Source organism: Crocodylus siamensis, chromosome 1, assembly GCF_052110815.1.
Source record: "Crocodylus siamensis isolate JL-2025a chromosome 1, ASM5211081v1, whole genome shotgun sequence".
Classification (NCBI taxonomy): Eukaryota; Metazoa; Chordata; order Crocodylia; family Crocodylidae; genus Crocodylus; species Crocodylus siamensis.
In genome coordinates, this window is record NC_143395.1 from 79,716 (window position 1) to 101,737 (window position 22,022).

At 55.0% G+C, this 22,022-nt stretch overlaps 1 protein-coding gene across 2 annotated transcripts; it reads right to left on the reverse strand.

The window, feature by feature from the left end:
- Positions 1 to 5,775: 5,775 nt before the first annotated feature.
- On the reverse strand, positions 5,776 to 15,015 carry LOC149872452 (uncharacterized). Of its 2 annotated transcripts, none has more exons than XM_090020600.1 (2): positions 14,832 to 15,015; positions 5,776 to 9,073 (listed from the first exon to the last, which is right to left on the reverse strand). In XM_090020600.1, exon 2 carries the CDS (start codon positions 8,973 to 8,975, stop codon positions 7,911 to 7,913), a length of 1,065 nt encoding a protein of 354 aa, XP_089876726.1. In that variant the 5' UTR covers positions 8,976 to 9,073; positions 14,832 to 15,015; the 3' UTR covers positions 5,776 to 7,910. The 2 variants fall into 2 exon arrangements, with proteins under 2 accessions (XP_089876726.1, XP_089876643.1); XM_090020517.1 differs by lacking the exon at positions 14,832 to 15,015 and adding an exon at positions 9,607 to 11,554 and having other exon boundaries at positions 5,776 to 9,428.
- Positions 15,016 to 22,022: the final 7,007 nt, after the last annotated feature.

The following is a 22,022-nucleotide window of genomic DNA, read 5'->3' on the forward strand; positions in this document are numbered from 1 at the left end:
AGGCAACACAAAGTCCGTATGCAAGTTGTGGCAAGACACCCACACTTCAGACGAAGTTTGGGCTCTCCCTGGTACCAGATCACCCCCCTATGTGACCCTGAGGCTATGCCAGGGGGAGGTGCCTCATACCCCCATCGCCCATGGGCCCACATCTTGCACCTTCTCAATATAACACTTTTTCCCAGCAGCTCTCCAGCCACCTTCTCACATTCTCCTCCATAACGGGGTCTGTGAACATTTTTACTATTACCACCTGCTTCCAGGAACTCGCAGCTCTTCCAAAATCGAAAACCTGGAAGATTTGAGTCCTCTCCAAGCTCTCGGTACAGGTCCCAAAAATCAGTGCAGGGACGATGGTCTCAAAAGCTCACGTCCCAGTCTAAGCCCATCAGCTCAGCTATTGAGGAAGTCATCTTCTATCTACAGACGTTCCTGAAGACTTGTCCAGTTAAACTCCAGCCTCGACATCTCAAGCTCTTCCAGCCTGTTGTGAAAAAGAGCATGAGTTTCCACGCACACCATGAACCACTTCCTCTGATGTCCATCCCCGTCCTGGCTGCTCCTGCCCCTCTGCCTTCCTTCGTGAGCTGTAGCCTGGGAGGCCTGAGCTGGTCCCTGTGCTCTGAGCCTTACAGGAGGGCGAGATGCAGGAGGGGGGGATCCATGATGGGCAAAGAAAGGGCTTTGACCAGTTGTTGTGTGTGGAGTTGTTATAGGTGAATGGAGGTGGGCATCCGCCAGACTAGCATGCGGGAATTGTATCACAGAGCGGAGGAGATCAGAGAATCATAGAAAATGAGGGTTGGACCTCAGGAGGTCACGTTTAGTCCAGCCCCCTGCACAAAGTAGGACTGGCCCCAACTACATCATCCCAGCCAAGGCTTTGTCCTCCTGGGTTTTGAAAACCTCCAAGGATGGAGACAGCACCACCTCTCTGGGTAATCCATTCTAGTGAGAAAGTTCATCCTAATATCTAACCTAAACTTCCCTTGCTGCCACTTGAGGCTGTTGGGCCTTGTCCTGTCACCTGTCACCACTAAGAACAGTCCAGCTCCAGCCTCATTCAGACTCCTCGTCAGGCAGTTGAAGGCTGCTATTAAATAGCGTCACAGTCTTCTCTTTTCTAGATTAAATAAGCCCAGTTCCTTCAGTCTTTCCTCATTAGTCCTGTCCCTCAATCCCCTCACCATTTATCTTGCTCTCTGCAGGACTCTCTCCAATCTGTCCACATGCTTTCTGGAGTAGGGGGCTCAAAGCTGGACACAGGACTCCAGATGTGGCCTCCCCAGCACTGAATAGAGGGGGAGAATCACTTTCCATGACTTACTGGCAACACTCCTACCCATGCAGCCCAGTGTCATCTGCAAACTTGCTGAGGGTCCACTCTACCATCTTCCAGGTCGCTGATGAAGACATTGAACAAAACTGGCCTGGACTGACACCTGGGGCGCTCCACTTGATACCCGCCGCCAACTAGACATCAAACCATTGATTACTACTCTGAGCCCGATGCTCCAGCCAGTTTTCTATCCACCTTACAGGCCTATAGTGGACTCCCAACGTCAGGTCCCCTTCTCCTGAGGCCCCTTGTATCTTGACCAGAAGGTCTCAAGGGACTTACCCCTGCCATCAGATGTAACCTGCGAGGAGGAGTAACGTTCCTTGGCATAGAGGGCCAGCCCTCCACCCTCCTGTCCTTCCTATAGAGCCTGTAGCCCTCAATACCCACCGCCCAGTCATATGTATTGCCCCACCAAGTCTCTGGCACTCCAGTGAGGCCAAAATCCTTGTCTGCCAGAAGGAGTGTCAGTTTGTCCTGTTCGTTGCCCATGCTTCTCGCATTCCCATAAAGATAGCTAAGCTCACCCCAAGTCGTCTCAGGTTTTCTCTCTCTGTGTCTCTGGGCATTGGCAGTTATCTGGGTGTCCCCTATGTGAATGTCCACCTCTGAGTCCTCTTGGTCAGCAGATCTATCCCCAGCGGTGGATTTGTGCTCAGCAGCAGAATCTTCCCCCACTACCCCCGGGATTGTCTTATTTAAAGCCCTCCTCAGCAAGTCTGCGATCCTTGTGGAGAAGAGTTTCTTCCCTCTGCCTGTGAGGTGGATACCAGCTCTTGTATGCAGACCAGTGCCAGCGAACTGCGTACCAAGGTCAAAGAATCCAAAGCCAGCACGGTAACACCATCTCCAAAGCCTTCGGTTGACTTCTTTGGTTATGTGGTTGCTACCGGTGTATAATTATTATCATAGATTCATAGAAAATGAGGCGTGGAAGGGATCTCAGGAGGTCATGTAGTCCAACCCCCTGCTCAAGCAGGACTGTCCCCAGCTAGATCACCCGTAGAAATTTCATAGTTTTGACAACCCAGCTAGGCAAAGCCTTGGCTGGGAGGATGTAGTTGGGGCTGGTCCTGCTTGGAGCAGGGGGTTGGACTAGACGTGACCTCCTGAGGTCCGTTCAATCCTCATTGCAGGACCTCATGCCAAAAATAGGAGACAAATTTGGACCCAAGGTTGAATGTTGTTCTGCTTGGAAGATTGTGGATGTGAACTCTATAGTCCAACCATAATTGGGCAGTTTCCTTGCCTAAGGACTGACATACCCATAGGATGAAGACCAACCCCAACTACAGGGCTCCTCACATGAGCACAGTTAGCAATAAACCCAACATAGGCTTTGAGGAATGTGAAGCTGGGCACTAAATAACCACCTCCAACTTTACCTTGCTCAGCAGCACTTCGGGTTTCTGGAATCTGAACAAAGGGGAGAGAAATGAAAAGGAAAGGTTGAAAGGTTTTAATCCCTCCTGGTGGAAATGCCCTCATTCAAGAGGAATTGCAGTCCTACATGGCTGTGGCCATGGGTGAAAGGGGTGGCCTGACCTTATCTGGATTTTCCCGTGTCCCCAGTCACTTGCTGGAGCTGCTGTGGGAGAGAAGCAGTCATTTGGGCTTTCTTTTTGCAGAAAGGAAAGCTGGCCACATCCCCACACAAAGAGTGTGCTCAGGGAGGGGGTGTTAACTTGGAGTAGCCCCCACAGCGCAATCCTTCAGCCAAATGGCTTTGGCACTAGCAGGGAAGCATCAAAATTCACAATGGGAGATTACAACATGCTGCATTTCATGCAGAGGATGTCCTCATACTTATCCCACCCTGCCACAGGCTGCAGCTCCTTCACCCCCGCTACCACATTTCATCCAGAAAAAGGGCTCGACTGCCCCTCACCAGGGCTTCCTTCAAAAACCCCCAGCGCAGGGTCCTTTGCTGCACAGCAGGACATGGGAGCAGTGCCTCAAGTGTGACCAACTCCTGCTCCCCAGTTTTAGCAACAACCCCTGCATTATACTAAATCCCCTGGAAAGGGCAGGGCCTGGGAAATCAAAGTAATCTGACCTGGAAAAGGTCCTGGGCCCTGCTCTGTTCCCATCTCACAGCCCCGGAGAGCACACAGAGACCGACCACAGGGAAACTATGTTCAGTTCTGGGTCTTTATTAGAAGAGATTGCATTATAGAGAATACAATGCAGGGAAGGAGGGGAGGGGAGCTGCAGGCACCCAGCAGTGCAGGGGGGTCAGTGGTGGTGTGGGCAGGTGAAGTCAGGGCGGAGGGCTGGCAATGAATTCCCAGTCATAGATGTCCTCCTTGCTGCACCTCAATAGCCTCCAATTCATGTACCAACACCAAAAGGGAGGACGAGGCGGGGAGACAGCCAAGGACAGTCTCTGGGTGTCATCTGTAGCCAGGTGCCTTGGGGAGGGCACCCTATTGCGACAAGGAGCACTGGCTGCTTTTAGGGAATGAGGGGGAAGGCACAGGCTCCAAGCCTGACACAAAAACCATCTCATTACAGGTTCCTCCAGCATCTGTGCTGGCGCCTGCTTGAGATGTTTCCTGTGAGCCCCTTCCCAGCAAGCAAACCTTGGGGGCAGCCTCTGGGTCCTTGGGGTCCTGCACTGCCCTACAAGGGCCGAACCCTGGGTGACCGCTTTCTACAATACAGCACCCCGTGTCTGCTTGCCTGAATGCAGCCACTGGAGAGGACCAAGCAGGTAGGCACCCACAAGCCCTTGCTGTATTGCTGGGAGAATTATGGATGTTCCTGCGTGTGAATGCGCTGGTGCCGGGCCAGGCTGGAGGAGTGCCTGAAGCTCCTTCCACTCTCAGAGCAGTGATGTGGCTTCTCCCCGGTGTGGATGTACTTGGGCCTGGCCAGGTCGGAGGGCTGCCTGAAGCTATTTCCACCCTTGCTGCACTGGTGTTACTGCTGCCCGCTCTGCGCACACTGGTGCTGGGACAGGGCTTGCTGGCTGGCAAATCCCCTCCTACACTTCATGCAGCGGTGCGACTTCCTCCCCAGTGCATGTGCCAGTGCTGTGCCAGGTAGGAGAAATGGGTAAAGGTCTTAGCACATTGGACACAGGGGTACTGATGCTTCTTCCTCTGGACAGTTTGGTGCTTGACCAGGCCCGAGCTGCACACGAGGCTCTCCGCACGCTTGCCGGAGCGGCGAGGGGTGTTTCCACAACGGACCTTGCGGTGAGCGGTCAGGGCCGAGAGGCAGGGGAAGCTCTTCCCGCACTCTGCGCACACGTGGGGCTTCTCCCCAGACTGCCTCATCTTGTGCAAAGCCAGGAGTGAGGGGCAGGTAAAGGTTTTCCTGCACTTGGGGCAGGGCTGGGCTTTCCCCTGGGACGCGGCAGTGAGCTCCTGGTTCCCTGCGAGGCCCTCCCCGCCGCCTTGGTTCAGACGCGGGCTCTCTCTCCGCTGCAGCTTGCCCGTGGGGCTCTCCAGCTCGCTCAGCTCCACAAATTCGTCCTTGCACCCGGGGCTTTTTTTGGCTTCAGAGCCACCAGGCATGGGGGGAGCCTGGGAGAGTGATGGGGGGTCCTGCATGGGGGAGACGCCCTTGTTTCATTTCAGCACCTTCAGAAAACAGGTTTCATGATCCCAGCTGCTATAGGACCCTTGTCAATAATATTAACTGAGGGGCACGTATTCATGATTATGTTCCCCTCCAGATTTTAACTCTTCTGTTGTCCCCCATATGAGATCTGAGGCTGGTGCATAACCAGCTGCCTGGTGGGGCTGAGCACGTAGCCTCTGCTTGCTGCTGCGGCTGCTCCAGGTTTGAGTCCCTGTGGCATTAACAGGGTAGAGCCATGGCTCTATCCCCCTGCAGCTCCCCGAGCTGAACCCTGCTTGGGCTTAACTCCCCTGATGCCACCCAAATGAGCCCCCAGCATGGCTCTGTGCCTGGAAGGAGAAGCACACATGCATTTTCTCACCTGCTTGGGACATGCAGTCCACATCCTCCCCCTGTGCATAGCCCTCCTGCCATATCCCCCCCAGCATACCCACCACAGCAAGGGAGCACAAAGATAAGAAATTACAGGCTCAGGAGCTACACCTTGTAGACAAACTAACCCTCAAGGATGACAGAACCTAAATCCCATTTGCATGACGGATGTTACAAAACCAGTTGCAGAACCTGGTTCAACTGCATCTGGTTCAGTTAACCTACATCCATCAAGCTTTAGTTACCATGCAATAATTGGGCTCCTCAATGAGATTCAACCCGATGCACATGCATCATGTTAGGGGTTGTAACACATTATCGGGTTGTAAAGTGTAATGTCTCTCATGGCTCTATTGCTGGAGGCTGCAGGGGAGAGGAAGAGGGGAAAACCCTAGTCAGACCCAGGTCACTCTGTCTTGGAGGCTCTGGTCTCTGCTGCCGCGTGACACAGGAGACTGGGAAAGATGGACCTGGGTCTGGCCCAATAAAGGCAAACTATACAGTGGGAGGAGGGGAGGGGGTCTACTGGCTGGCACAACAGCTGAATGAGACCTGGGAGTCATGATCTAGATGAATATGAGCAAACGGTGTGATGAGGCGACCAAAAGAGTGAATTAAATTCTCTCGTGCATCAGCCGATCCAGGGAGGTGCCCCTCCCTCTCTATTCGGCGTTGGTGAGGCCTCAGCTGGAGTAGTGTGCCCAGTTCTGGACACCACACTTCAAGGAGGTGGATAAACTCAAGAGGGTGCAGAGAAGGGCCACCCATTTAGTCAAGGAGAGCCTCCGGGAAGTGGGGCATGAGAGTTACTCCCAAATCAAACCGATAGGACTCGGAGCAGAACGGAGCCCATGGTGGTAGTGCAAGAAGTGTGGCAGGAAGGAACTGGACAGCAGACTCTAGGGCATTGGTGTTACCGCTATGGTGAATCCTGCATCCATAGAGGATGGATGACCAAAGCCGTGAGGTTGGTGGGGAAGCAGGAGACCTGGAGGAAGGGGCAAGAGGAGAGGCCTGACCTCACCAGCAGGTCCCCACTGGAGTTTCCCATGCTCCCAGGCCCTTGCTGGAGGTTCTGTGGGACAGAAGAAGTCATTTGGCCTTTCTCTTTGCAGAAAGGGAGGCTGGTCGTATACCTACCATTTTAGCTAGCAGTGGTCTTTGCAGGCTTAGATGCTTCCCTGTGCTGCTATTCAACCCTGCTCAGGGCCCTGAACACAAGCATTTACACATCAATGTTTGTAACACATCCTCCTCCTCTCTATACGGTTATGTCACATAAAACAGTGTGAACGGCTTTGGGAAGCAGGCTCTCAGCTCAGGCCTTGTGAAGACACAACTGAGGCTCACTCAAAACTCACCAGGTTATTTCCTTAAACCCTGGAATACAGGGAAAGTGGGGGTGGATTAATACACTGGGAGGGATCAGCAGAGGACAATTACGGGGCAGAAGAATGAGTGAGTGTGCTCAGTGATACCTTAACCTTTTAGAGCAGCCCCCACAGGCCAACCACGGAGCCAAATGGCTTTGGCACTAGCACGGGAGCATCAATATTCACAACGGGAGGTTACAACGAGCTGCATTTCACGCAGAGCACGTCCTCGTGCTTTCCCCACCCTGGCACAGGCTGCACCTCCTTCACCCCTGCTACCACAATTCACCCAGAAAAGGGACTTGACTGCCCCTCACCAGGGGTCCCTTCAAAAGCCCCAAGGGCAGGGTCCTTTGCTGCACAGCAGGACACGGGAGCAATACCTCGAGTGCGACCAACTCCTGGAGCGTGAGCAACTCCCGCTCCCCACGGTTATCAGCAGCCCCTGCAGTATGGGGAATCCTCTGGACAGGGAAGGGGCTGGGAAATCACAGAGAGATCTGCCCTGGAAAAGGGTCCTGGGCCCTGCTCTGTTCCCACCTCACAGCCCTGGAGAGCACACAGAGACCAACCATGTCATGTCCTGTTCTGGGTCTTTATTAGCACAGGCTGAATTATAGAAAATGCAATGAAGGGAATGAGGGCAGGGGGAGTTGCAGCCACCCAGAGCTGGAGACAGATCATATGGTGAGGAAAGGTGAAGTCGGGGGAGGATTGGGAATGCTTTCCCAGCCATAAATGTCCTCCTTGCTGCACCTCAAGGGCCTCACACAGAGGATCCCTAGGACCAGGAGGGAGGACAAAGCTGGGAGACAGCCAAGCACGGTCCCATGGTGTCATTTGGAGCCAGGTGTCTTGGGGAGGGCACCCTGTTATGAAGGCACTTCTTTTCTCCCTGGGAGCACTGGCTCCTTTCAGAGAATAATGGGAATACACAGGCTCCAAGGCTGACACAAAGCTCGTCTCCTCGCAGCCTCCCCCAGCATCTCTGCTGGCATCTGCAGGAGGAGTTACCAGCAAACCTCGGGGGCCGGTCTCCGGGCCCTTTGGGTGCTGCAATGGGTGCCCACTTCCTGCACTCCACCAGCACGAGCCTGCTTGCTTCCATGCAAGCACGGGGCAGTGCTGAGCAGGACGGTATCCGCAAGCCCTTGCTGCCTTGCTGGCTGCATTATGCGTGTTGCTGTGCGTGGATGCGCTGGTGCCGGGCCAGGATGGAGGAGTGCCTGAAGCTCTTCTCACACAGAGAGCACTGATGGCTTCTCCCCTGTGTGGACACACTGGTGCTTGGCCAGGTGGACCGCTTGGTTGAATCTCTTCCCACATTCAGAGCACTGATGTAGCTTCGCCCCCACGTGCAAGCACCTGTGCCTGGCCAGGTGACAGGAGCGGGAAAAGCTTTTCCCACACACAGAGCACCGATGTGGCTTCTCCCCTGTGTGCACGCGCTTGTGCCTGGCCAGGTCACAGGAGCGGGTAAAGCTCCTTCCACACACCGGGCACTGATATGGCTTCTCCCCCGTGTGAATGCGCTGATGCCTGGCCAGGTCGGAGGGATGCCTGAAGCTCTTCCCGCACTCGGTGCAGCGGTGTAGCTGCCGTCGGCTCTGCGCACACTGGTGCTGGGACAGGTCTTGCTGGCTGGCAAAGCTCTTCCTGCACTTGGTGCAGCGGTGCATCATCCTCCTCAAGTGGATGTTCCCGTGCTGAGCCAGGGAGGAGAAATGGGTGAAGATCTTACCGCACGGGACACAGAGGTACCAAAGCTGCTCGCTCCGCACAGGTTGCTGCTTGACCAGGCCCGAGCTGCACACGAGGCTCTCCGCACGCTTGCCGGAGCGGCGAGGGGTGTTTCCACAACGGACCTTGCGGTGAGCGGTCAGGGCCGAGAGGCAGGGGAAGCTCTTCCCGCACTCTGCGCACACGTGGGGCTTCTCCCCAGACTGCCTCATCTTGTGCAAAGCCAGGAGTGAGGGGCAGGTAAAGGTTTTCCTGCACTTGGGGCAGGGCTGGGCTTTCCCCTGGGACGCGGCAGTGAGCTCCTGGTTCCCTGCGAGGCCCTCCCCGCTGTCTTGGTTCGGACGTGGGCTCTCTCTCGGCTGCAGCTTGGCCGTGTGGCTCTCCAGCTCACTCAGCTCCACAACTTCGTCCTTGCACCCGGGGCTCTTCCTGGCTTCTGGCTCTTCTCCGCTCTCAGGCCCAGCTGGAGATGCTGCCTGGTCCACTGCTGCAACCTCCTTCTGCTCTTGGGCCCTCCCCTCGCTCGGGGGCCATCGGTCCTCCTCGCGTCTCAAGGCGTCCATCTCACCCCGACTCCCTGGGCAACTCTGTGGTGGCTCCAGGTTTGCAGGCCTTTAACTACGAGGCTGCTGCTCACCTCGGGAAGGCCGCCAGGCACCTCCTGCAAGGGGAAGAGAAACTCCATGTTAGTCCCTGCCTTGCTGGAATGGTGTTGTGCTCTGATGGGGGCAGGATGAGACCGGAGGCGTCTGCTTAAAGGAAGAAAGAGACTCCCCAAGGGCTGCTCTGTCCCACAGCACTGTGGGTCCGGGGGGAGATGATGGCGAGCCCTCCACCTGGACACACTAGGCGAGAGGGAGGAGATCAGCACCATTCCCAGGAACAGCTGGTCGTGGATTTATAGGCACAATGAATTGGAGATGACATGAAGACGCTGGGAAGGCCAAGGGAGACCGCGCTGCCAAGAAACTGCTGAGCAGGAGTGACACGAACGGGGCAGACTCGGGGGACGGTGGCTGGGTGAAAGGGAGGAGATATCAGTGTGAAACGTGGGAGGCCGGATCCCCCACACAGCAGTGGGCAGGACGTGGGGTTCACCCCCGACATGAGGAGGAGACGGTTGAAAAACAGGGAGACGACAAGACACATCGGTGCTCGCAGGGCTGCCGGGAGAGGCGAGGAGCAGAGCCTTACCCAGGGAAACGAGGGCTCGGTAATTCCTCAGCATCTGATCCCGGTAAAGCTCCTTGCCTTCACAGATTTCACAGACACCAGGGCTGGAAGGGACCTCGGGAGATCATCGAGCCCAGCCCCCTGCCCCAGGGGCAGGAAGTCAGCTGGGGTCACAGGATCCCAGCAAGATAAGCATCCAATTTGCTCTTGAAGGTGTTCAATGTAGGCGCTTGAACCACCTCCGCTGGCAGGCTGTTCCAGACCTCAGGGGCTCGGACAGGAAAGAAATTCTTCCTTATGTCCAGCCTGAAACGGTCTTGCAGGAGTTTGTGACCGTTCGCCCTCGTCATCCCTCGGGGCGCTCTGGTGAACAGACGTTCCCCCAGATCGTCCAGCAGCTCCCACTCCTCCCGCGTGAAATGCACTGCCCTGTCTGCATACACCGCCGGGAGCTGCGGGCACAAGCGTCGCACCATCAGTGTCTGATGCCTCCGGTTACCCCGACTCAGAGCAGCCTTGGCGTGTCCTCGCCTCCCTCCCGTCTGAACACTTGCTCCAGGGACTGAGCCGGCTCTAGAAATACCCCCACAGCTCCCCGCTTCCCAGCCTCATGCCCTGGAGGACCCCCACTGCCCTCATCCTGGGGCTAGAGCCCCTTCCCCTGCACCCCCTGCCCCGATGGCCCCACAGCCCCAAAGTGGCCCCGGATCCTACCCCCTCACCAGCGCGCATAGACCCCCTGGGCCACCCCGCGTCCCAGCAGCCTGTCCCTGGGCTTCCTGGGAAAGCCCCTTTCCCCCTCTGCCCGCACCCTCTGCAAAGGCTGCAGAGCCCCTTGTGCCACCCCCACCCCGCTCCGTCCCCCACCACACTGCCCGTGTCCCTGAATCCTGACCTGCAGCCCCAGCCGACTCCCAGCCCGGCTGCTTCCGCCCCGCAGCCCTTTCCCCAGGGGGCTTCAGAGGAAAGGAGCAAAGCGGAGCCCAAGCAGGGGAGGTTCTGGGAGGGGTTGGGGGCTAGAGCCCCCCCAGATCCTGCCGGAGCCTCCCAGTGCCACCCCGAACAGTGGCGCCCGACAGGCATCCTGCCCTGCCCCCCCGGCCCGATCCCCCCCATTGCACCGACCTGCCCCGTGTGCACTCCCCGTACCACCTGGACCCCGCAACCCCACCTGCGGTGACTGGCCGCGGGCCCCGACGGGGCGGCCTCCGCACTGTCCCAGCTCCAGCCACCGGGCAAAGCTCCTGTGTCCCTGTGGACTTAGCCCAGGCCACCGGGCCTTGCCCTGCCCCACATGGGCCCGTTCCCCCGCCCCACTGCCTCCCTACCCTGGGCCCGATCCCTGCGCAACAGCACCTTGCACCTGGTGGGGCTGCATCTGCCTGGGCCACGGCCTGGAGGAGGCGGGATGCAAGGGGTTGCCAAAGGAAAGCCCCTGCCAGCAATGTGCCCCTGCACCCGGGGGGACTCCCCTGCAGCCTCCCCCCACCTCCTCCTCTCTCCAGACCCCCCTTCTTCACAACAGCCCCGGAGCAAAGGGCAGGAGGAAACAAGGGGAAAAGCAAGGGGAGGATCTGCATGAGAACAGGTGAAGATCAGCCGGGCTTTGTCTGCTCAACTCCTCTCTCCTTAGGCAGGACACCCAGAGGAGGTGGTTTTCAAAGAAAAAGAGTTTTGACTTAAAAAGAAAATCTTCAGCATGCTTGTCTGTGCTATCTGGAGGCATCCGCGCCCCACCACGTCCCGGCTTGGGCCTGCTAGTCGGACGCTTTTCACTGGACTTGGGGACATCTGAACTCCCCAGGTGACAGGACTGGGACGGAGGATGCTTGTGGGATGTAGGACCATACATGCTGTTTGCAGTAATGCCAGCCCCATGCTGTCAAAAATTGTGAGAGGGACTGTTAAAAATCAAGAGATTTGGAATGTAAATCATGAGATGTTATTTTTGAAGTCTATAAGTGTGTATTGGGGTGTGATCTGTGAAGGGCTGGGCGGGTGTGGGGGGGTGTTGGGTGCCAGGGAAGGGGGCTCCCTGCACAGATTGAGTTTCTGCCTGCTCGATCGATACGGCTTTTGGAACGATTGAGTTCTGCTCAGTTGATATGATTTGCAACTCATTTAGCTAATTTGACCTGGAATATGAAATATATTAAAAAAATAAAATTTGAAGCTCATGGCTGTTCCTTTCTCTACAAGAAAGGAGGTAGTGTTTAAAGGGGGGAAAAAGAGCTTTGAGTTTAAATAAAAAACTGCAGCACTTTCTTAAGTAAACATTTTTGCTTTAGGACCAAAAGGAATGATTTAGTGCAACGTAGTTGTGTGTGTGCATGTATGTTTGCGCATGCACTTTTTTTTTTTTTGCAATTTAGCTTTTCACTGAAATATTTTGTCGGATTTTTTTGTTTTAAACCCAAACCCCCCTTTTTTTTTTCTGGAAACCTAAATCATTTCCACCAACGCACCATCCTGAGCTCTGCCTGGATTCACCTCTGGGCACAGACACGCTGGACTTTGTTGGGGACAATGACTTGTTCCCGACAAGCCACTGCTCACACCAGGCAGGGCAGGAGCGAGGAGGCCAGAGGAAATCTTCCCAGAGGACAGCGTGGGGCAGGGAAGCAGCAGGGACATCCCTGGGGAAGGGACAGGTCGGTCCATGTGGTGCAGGAGGGGAGGTCTCCCCAAGGCCTGTATCACTCCTATGCCCATGGGTCTCCCGGAGCCCTGCAGCCCCAGCATCTCCTGCTCTCTGCACCCCGGGGAGCTGGCAAGAGGGGCAGGAGACAGAGAGGTGCCAGCCCCCGTGCCCTTTAGGCATGTCTTGCCCACAGCTGGGCATTGGTTGTGCTCTGAAGGATGCAGTTTCTGTCTCCTGCCATCGTCCATGCCTGTGCCTGGACTGTATAACAGGCGTGCCCAACTCACGTGGCCCTGCAGGCCGGTTGAGCCATGGGGGGCTGCTTGCTGGCCAGATGTTCAGCACAGGGCTAGTCCACAGGCTGCATCCAGAGCATGCCGCCACAATCTGGCATCTGTGACTGGCAGTGGCAGCATTATTGGTGCAGGCCCTGGAGCCAAAGCAGCCACTGCTCCTCCCCCCAATGAATTTCTGTTTTCACAAGCCAGATGATACAGCTCCGCACACTGGAGTGGGCCCACAGGGCTCATCTGTGGGCCAAAAATTTGGCAGGAGTGCCACTAACAGTGTCCCTGCTCAGCAACACCGCTATCACTCGTCCCACCAACAAACTCCTGGCCCTGCGGGGAGCGCCCGGAGCCGGATGACAGGGCTCCGTGGATTAGATGTGGTTTCTGACACCCCCGCTGCCTTTATCAGCGCAGCATAGAGCTGGTGTCCTGCTGCTGGGCTTGTTTGCACATGCATATGTGTCTGCTTGCTGCTTGTCACGCTCAGTTTTATCACACGCACGGTGTGCTAATGAGGACTTTCATCCGTTATTTTGGCTGCCTCATGCTCCGGCTAGTCTAATGTGAGGTCCTCCTCTGCTCATCATTGTTTCTTGCATTTCTTGGAGACCCATGAAGGTCTCATCCTTCAGCCTGTTCTTCCTGGCAGTGAAAGCCCAGTCTTCTAGCATCAACGGCAGCTGGATCATCCACTCATCAAGTCATCTCGACACTCGATCCCGACACTCCCCTGCAGCCAGAGGTGAGTCCAGATGTGGCTCAGGGTGGTACTGAGGCATGGGTGGTCTATCCTAATTACTAGAAGTGCAGATATGGCCCAGATCGGCTTCCCCAGGACTGGGTAGTCCAGAGGGCTCTGGTGCCCAAATTGGAAGCCATCACCAAAGCATGGACAAGGCAGGTTCAGAAGCCAGAGACAAGGGAAGCAGAGGGTTAGGCAGGGGCAGACGCCAGAACCAAATGTGAAACCAGAGTCGCGAGCAGGGAACTGAGATCAGACGCTGCCGAGGGTCTTGCCGGAGCCAGGAGCTGGAGTCAGAGCCAGGAGCCAAAACCAGAAGAGCAGCAAAGAAGCACATGAAGGTCAAGACCAGCAGCTGTCGGCTTTGCCTGGACAAGGAGGCTGAGGGCTGGGCCCAGCTTTTAAGCCCTGGAGATGTGGGTCCTGTTGCCTGTGGCTTCAGGGAACTGGCTGTCCCGATGGCCTCACTCTGCCCCATTGCACAGGGGACCAAATGCAGTGGACAGCCCTGTTTTAAATGATCTTAAACTCATCATCACAGCAAATCCACGCCAACAGGCATGGTCCCGGCCCCAGCATTGACCAGTCAAGGTTCTCTGGGTAGGTTTTCGAGCAGCAAACCCTCTTCCCATACAGGTTCACCTTCTCAGGCCACTCCAAATGCTGTCCCTACTCTCTGAGTCTGTCGGCCACATAGTTACTGCCTGGACACCTCCTGGGCCTCTTGTTCTGCTACGCTGCCCCCTCACTGGGGACACTACTCTAGCCCCTCACTGGGACTCCTGGGTCTGATGCCCCTTGGGCCTTGGGTCTCTGATGACATGCCTGGACCATAGGTGGAGGGAGAAAGAATTATTTGTGGGGGGCTGAAGGCATGCATGGCCCTCTCCACCACCCAGCAGGCAAGTCTATGGGGGAAGGAGCGTGGGGTGGGGGGGCAGATCAAGGCCCCTGCGGTGAGGGAGGGAGTGGGGCGCAGGCAGGGGGAGGGACTGGGATAAATGGGGAACTGGCAGGGCCGGGTGATGGGACAATCAGAGCCCGGGCAGCTCATCCGTGGGTATGAGGGGGCTTCTGCCGCTGTGCACATCCCGATCTGTGTGTGTGCAGGAGGCAGCTGCTGCTGCGTGCGGTGCTTTGCATGCCACTGCAGCTGCCCGCAGACCTGCGCGATGCAGTGCATCCCACTGTGGGATGGGCAGGGGACGCAGCGCAGGCCAACGGCAGCAGGCACATGGCATCGCACCACTCCCGAGGCAGCTGCAGCCGGGCACAAAGTGAAGTCCCCTCCCCTTCACAAAACTGAGCAGTACCTGCTTGCCATGCTGGGCAGCCAGTGATCCGTAAGCCAGGTTGGAGTGCGATCCTGGGAGCTGGAATGCCCCTCCCCACTCCTGCTGCAGCCACCAGGAGCCTGTGGCTGGGCTGCCTTGTGGCCCTACCTACTGCCCCACGTTTTGGGGGGAATAAGCCCCTGCCTTCCGCCACCTATGCCTGGACCCCTAGGCTGTCCCCTCTATAGGGTTACCCACCAGCTCATGGGGGCTGAGGCTTTCTGGTGCCTCATACTCACCTTTCACTAGGGAGGCATAGGTGTGGCATTTCTTGGAGACTGCCCCGCCGCAGGCAGACCCACCACACCATCCGACACCAGCAGGGTGTAGTTTCAGGTCATGCCCCAGGAACCTCCTCCATCCCCATAGCTCCTACCCTTGACCTCCAGATGTACTGGGAGCAGTAGATCTCCAGCTGAGCAATGTTCGTCCTTCAGCTCCCTGCAGCAACTGGCAGCTCTGCTCCTTTTCCTGTTATACCAGGATGCCCTCTTGCCGACATGTGACCACATAATTAGGCCTAACCACATCTGCTCCACAGCTGCCTTAAGCCTCTTAAAGTGGCAGGCACAACCTGTGCTCTGCCACACAGTTGTTTTATACACTGGGTGGAATCAGCAGAGACAACAGTTATTCACAGGGGAGGTGAATAAAGGTGTGTGCTCAGTGATGGGTTGTTAACCTCTTGGAGTAGCACCTACAGGCAATGATGAAGCCAAATGACCTTGGCCTTAGCATGGAAGCATCAATATTCACAATGGGAGATTACGACATGCTGCATTGCACGCAGAGGATCTTCTAGCAACACCCCTACCAAAGCAGCCCAGGATGCCATTAGCCTTCTTGGCACCAAGGACACACTGCTGGCTTCTTTTCAGCTTCTTGTCCCCTGTCACCCCCAGGTCCTTTTCTGCTTAGCTGCTGCGCAGCCAGTCAGCCCCCGCCTGCACCAGTGCATGGGATCGTTCTGTCCTAAGTGCAGGACTTTGTACTTGGCCTTGTTGAACCTCATGAGATTTATTTTCCCCCAGTCCTCCAATTTGTCTAAGTCACTCTGAATCTGTGATGTTCAACATCTTTATCAATGATTTAAAAGAGGATGTAGAAAGTGCACTGGCCAAGGTTGCAGAAGATACTAAATTATGGGGAAAAGCAGTTATGCTAGGTTATCGGATGTGGATCCAAGTGGACGTGGACAAGCTGGAAAGGTGGGTGGAGTGGAACAGGATGCAGTTCAGTAAAAATAAATGCAGAGTCCTTCATCTGGGAAGAAGTAACCAGAGACATGAATTTAGGTTAGGAGGAGATGTCCTGGCCAGAATGATGGCTGAAAAGGACCTCAGGGTTATGCTCGATCACAGGATAAACATGAGCTGCCAATGTGATGCTGTAGTTAATAGAACTAATAGAGTACTGAGATGCATTAGCTGATGAGTTGTGAGCAGGGCTAAGGCAGTGATATTCCCTCTGTACTTGGCACCGGTGAGTACTGGGCCCAGTTCTGGGCATCAAAAAAAAGACGTGGAGAATCTTGAAAGGGTTCAAAGAAGGGCCACAAGAATGATTAAGGACTTGGAGGACAAACTTATGAGCAAGTACTAAGGGATCTGGGACTGTTCAGCCTGGAGAAGAGAAGACTGAGGGAGGACTTGGTGGCCATCTATAAGTATGTAAGGGGTGTATGCAATCTTCCAGGTCATTAAAGAAGATTTTGAAAAAAACCTGTCCCAGGACTGACCCCTGGGGCACTCCACTTGATACTTGGGGCCACTGTTTCTACACTGAGTTTTGGGATGTGAACTGAGAGCTTGGAAAGCACTCAAGCTTTCCATTTTTTTTTTTCAATTTTGAAGCAGCTGCAAGTTCCTGGAAGTACATGATGACAGTAAACGTGTTTACAATCCTCATTACGGAGGAGGATATGATACTATGGCTTGAGAGCTACTGTGGAAAAGTATGTTACATTGAGAAGGTGTGAAATGTGGACTGTGTTTGGACTGTGCCATGGCATGTGTGGCGGGACAAGCCACCCATCTCGCTGTGCCCAGCCCAAAACCATGCTTTGGGAGTCTCCCCTGGAAATCCTACGTCCAGCTGCCCCCCTTTCCTGGAGTCCTGCCACAAGCCTGGGGTAGAGCTGCCACCACCCAGGCACTGGTCTCTGTTAGGGCTCTGCAGTCCGGGGTACACAGACCCAGCCAGCCTTGCAGGTGCTTTGCTCCCTGGAAGTATTTCTGGGTCTGTGTACCCTGGGCTGCAATAAACCCAACACAGGCCATGTGGGATGTGAAGCTGGGCTCTAAATATCCACCTCCAACTTCACTTGCTCAGCAGCATTTTGGGGTCTCTGGAAACTGAACCCAGGGGAGAGAAATCAAAAGGAAACATCTACTCGCTTTATCCCTCCTGGTGGGAATGCCATCATCCATATGGGAACTGCAGCCCTACATGGCTGTGGCCATGGGGGAAAGTGGAGGCCTGGCCTCAGCAGGTTCCCAGTGGGACTTTCCCATGTTCCTGGTCACTTGCTGGAGCTGCGGTGGGAGAGAAGCAGCCATTTGGCCTTTTTCTTTGCAGACAGGGAGGCTGGCCACGTCCCTACACAGGGCCTGATCCATTTTGGCTAGTAGGGGCCTTGTTGTGCTCTTATTCAACCCTGCTCCGGGCCCTGAACACAAGTGTTTATGCAGCTGTGCTTGTAAGACACCATCCTCTTCCCCTTAAGGCTATGTAAAAAAAAAAAAGAACAAAAAAACAACAACAAAGTGACGGTTTTCCTGTGCTCAGGGCAGGGCTGGGCTCTTCCTTGGGCCTTAGCAGTGAGCTCCTGGTTCCCTGCGAGGCCCTCCCCGCTGCCTTGGTTCAGACATGGGCTCTCTCCGCTGCAGCTTGGCCGTGTGGCTCTCCAGCTCGCTCAGCTCCACAAATTCGTCCTTGCACCCGGGGCTCTTCCTGGCTTCGGGCTCTTCTCCGCTCTCAGGCCCAGCTGGAGATGCTGCCTGGTCCACTGCTGCAACCTCCTTCTGCTCTTGGGCCCTCCCCTCGCTTGGGGGCCATCGGTCCTCCTTGCGTCTCAAGGCATCCATCTCACCCCGACTCCCTGGGCAACTCTGTGGTGGCTCCAGGTTTGCAGGCCTTTAACTACGAGGCTGCTGCTCACCTCGGGAAGGCCGCCAGGCACCTCCTGCAAGGGGAAGAGAAACTCCATGTTAGTCCCTGCCTTGCTGGAATGGCGTTGATGCAAAAGATTGCGGTTTGTTTCTTGGAGGCTCGCAAAGAATCTCAGACACACAGTCATTTAGCAGCACAAAAGGTGTATTTGCAAATAGGGTCAGAGCAGAGTCAAAAACTCAGATTACTCCGAACCCACCAAGGAATTTTTGCAGGCTGTATTTATCTTTTTCCTCCTGGGCACGTGTGCAGAAACAGGAACTCTTACAGCTCATTTCCGTTTCATACAAACATGCATGTGGTTACATCACTACATCCATCGCATGTATATTATAATTAACTACTTAAGTATGCAGGGCGGAGAGGTAAATATGCATCAGCTAATTGAGCATGCTCAGAAAGTACTATAGGTCACCAAGAGTTTAACCCCCCCCCCTTTCAAGGACACAGTCAGTTGAATTCCAGCTTCTGTAATCTGCATGAGAAAGGCTAGGGAGAAGCTGGGGGAGAGTCTGTGATTTAGTATAAGAAGAGCTATGGCAAGGCTGGCCAAGGAAAAAAGTCCTTGGCAGTGTTTCTTTCTTATCAGGTGCAAGATGCAAGTTGTGCATTTCTAACAATACCCCATTTCTAACAGTGTCGTGCTCTAATGGGGGCAGGATGAGACCGGAGGCGTCTGCTTAAAGGAAGAAAGAGGCTCCCCAAGGGCTGCTCTGTCCCACAGCACTGGTGGGTCCGGGGGGAGATGATGGCGAGCCCTCCACCTGCCTGCACAGACATGCTCCAGATGCCGAGTAGCATCGGTGAGGCTGCTCTCCGGTGCTCGCCTCCGTCTCTGGCAGTGCTGAGAGCAGTATCCAGCTACAAGGGTGAACAGCCTCACGCTGGATTTGGGGGTTGTCAGCAGGCGTGGGGAGCCCGGGCTTGCACTGGCCCGCCTGCTTCTGTGCTTCACGCGAGGGCTGCTTCTGTTTCGTACAAAAACCCAACAGGTTTCACCATCTCCAATAAATGTTCTGGGAGGGGAGGACTTAGAGCAGGGCTCTCTCTTGGGAACGCAGCAGGGCTGTGCTTCCTGCCTGCTTCCAGGGAAAGGTCTGGGGCAGGGAATGAGCCCACGCAGGGGTCCTCTGCAGACGGGTCCCAGATGGTCTCCACGTCACTGGAGTCTGCACTGGGGTAAAGGCTTTGGCATCACCTGCACATACACTCTGTGCTGAGTCCCAGGCCCTGTGATGCTCAGGGCCCCAGAGATTAAACAAGAAGTGGGAGAGTTTGATGTAAACCACAAGAGATTCACTTCCCCCACAATGAGAAAGCTTGAGAATCTGCAAATCCCTCGTCATCCCTTGGGGCGCTCTGGTGAACAGACTTTCCCCCAGATCCTGGTGGTCACCCCTGATAAACTTATAGGTGACCATCAGATCACCCCTGAGCCTGTGCTAAAGAGCCCCATGGCTCTCAGACTATCATTGTAAATCTGTTTTCCTGACCTCTGATCATGCGCGTGACTCTCCTCTGGACTCTCTCAAGCTTCTCCACATCCTTTTTGAATTGTGGAGCCCAAAACTGGACGCAGTACTCCAGCTGCGGCCTCACCAAGGCCGAGTACAAGGGGAGAATGACGTCCCGGGATTTGCTCGAGAAGCATCTATGGATGCAAGCCAGCGTTTTGGTCACTTTACTAGCCGCAGCATTGCATTGCAGGCTCATGTTCATCTTGTGGTCAATGATGACCCCCAAGTCTCTTTCTTCCATAGTGCTAGCCAGCGTAGCACTGCCGAGCCTATAAGGGTGCTGCAGGTTTTTCCTCCCAAGGTGGAGAACCTTGCATTTTCAGTGTTAAACACCACCAGGTTCTCGTCTGCCCATTTGCTGAGCTTGTCCAGGTCAGCCTGGATCACCCGCCTCTCTTCTGGCGTGGATGCTTTGCCCCAAAGTTTGGTGTCATCGGAAATATCCCCGAGGATGTTTCACTACCACCTGATCCCCCACCTGGAGTTTTCCCGGGTCACCACCCCTGGGTTGCTCGGGGACCACCCAATCTGAAGGCCTACTTCATGGGGCTGCCTCCCAGGTGAGGCTGGTTACTGGTCCAATTGGTAGCTCGATCCAGGTGTAAGTCCTAGTCCTTAAGAGCTGGGCCAGCAGCCAACCGCAGATTACATTTGTGGATGCCATTGGCTCGCTCTACCAATCCGTTAGACTGCGGATGGTACAGGATATGCTATGTCCATAACCTGCCCTGTTTCGTGGTCCAGTCATTCACAAGATGATTGCAGAAGCAAGGGCCATTATCCCTCTGTAATTCAATGGGCGATGGATACACAGCTAGCAAAGTTTCCAGTGCTGCACAAGTGTCCTGGCAGTAGCTCTTGCCGAGGCGTGGGAGAACACATCCCCGTGATAGCTTCCACGGCCACGAACACGTACTATTGCTTATGGGAAGTGAGAGGGAGGGGGCCCATGAAATCGCATTGCCATACTTGCCACACTATCTTTCCCCCACGTAATGAAAACAGGGTCATCGGGAGAGGTTTCAGTCCCATCTTGAGCTCCCGGCAGGCGATGCATGCATCAAATATTTCTTTTTTGGTTACATGAATGCCCCAAGACGCGGCCAAGCAGGTGGTTCTGTCACGCCCGGGGTGCCCGTGTTGTCGATGCAGTCTTTCTGCAGCTCATCCTCCAGGCGTGCAGTGGGAGGAGGAGTCGGGCAACGATGGATTTGTTACTTCATTTTCTTCTCCAACATGCAGGGCTTTGGTGCCCTTCTCCCTGGTCAGCTGATCAACCCGCCTATTCTGCTTTGCCTCCAGACTTTCCCCCGTTTTATTCGACTAACGTGTCGGATATACAGGGGAAGCCCATCTTGGGCCATCTTCCACAAGGTCTTCTGTTGTTCGTGGCTCCAAATGCCCTGTCCTCAACTTCTAAAATTTTCTTTGTTCCATTTAGTGCATCCCTCCAACTGCATCCAGGAGTTGCTGTAGATATAAATGGGCCTTACCGGGCATGGACCATGTAACAATTCCCATTCATCCACGGTGAGCACTGCACTGAGCTCGGCATACTGCGCGCTCTTTCCAAGGCCTTGTACCACTACTTGCTTGCCGTCTCGAACCCTGAAGGCAACTCCCCTCCAGGCACGACCCTGAGCAGCCCTGGCCGTAAACCAGACTGAGATCTCCATCTCAGGCGAGAAAGGGGGTGCTTCCTTGGTGGGTGATGGGTCACCGCAGCTTGTTTTGTCAGGATAAACATTAATCGTGCTTTCTGTGACTGTCTCAGCTAACACAGGGCGACCCTTCAGAGTCACTCGTTGGACCTGGCTCAAAATGTAATAAATCCACTTTTGGACTGTGGTGTCTTGGGCTCTTCTCCCAGGTGGCAGCTGGTGGTCCGACAGGGCCATCCCGAGGATAGGTATCGGAGTAGTGATAACTGTGGGCAGCGCTTCTCTGGCTTCCAGGGCTGCTGCTGCTGCACACAACATCCGCTCTGCGAGAGTGTACCTCGTTTCTGCCCCTCTCCAGCCTCAGCTGCAATATCCAAGGGGTTTTCCTCCCACCTCTGAGGAGTCCTTCTGCCACAGGCTCCCACGTGGTCCTCCTTCGCCAAAGCTCTCCCTCTGAACAGCGTGCCGCAAGGGAAGCATGAACGATTACTGCTTCCTTAAGGGCCCGTGAGGCATGTTCATGTTCCAGGCCCCGTTCCCATTCTGTCCTTTCCTTGCACAGATTGTACAAGGGACGAGCTAACACGCTAAACTCAGGAATGTGCACGCGCCAAAAGTTGAGTGCTCCCAATTGGGCCTGCAGGTCCTTCACATTAGTAGGGATGGGGGGCTCCACTATACTCTGCAACTCTCTAGTTGGTATTGCGGGCCCCCCATTTCGCCACTTTATTCCCCAAAATTCACATTGGGGCCCTACCTCTTGGATTTTTTGATCAGACAACATGAATCCAAAAGTACACACTCTCTTTTCTAATGATTCAAAGGCCTTGATGGCAGTTTTTTTTTTTGACTGCCCACCATGACATCATCTATATACTGCCACATGCACATGTCGGGGTACTCTTTTCGGACCTCATGTACTATCATAGCTAGAACCCCATGGGCCAGGGTGGGGCTGTGTATCCACCCCTGGGGTAACATGGTGTAGGTAAATTCCTGCCATATCCACATGAAAGCAAATACTGACCAATGGCTTTCATGAATGGGAATAGCGAAAAATATGGCCTTATATCAACGGGTC

Coding starts and splice junctions, on each gene's coding strand:
- LOC149872452 (XM_090020600.1), bottom strand. CDS start 8,975: ATGGACGCCTTGAGACGCGAGGAGGACCGATGGCCCCCGAGCGAGGGG.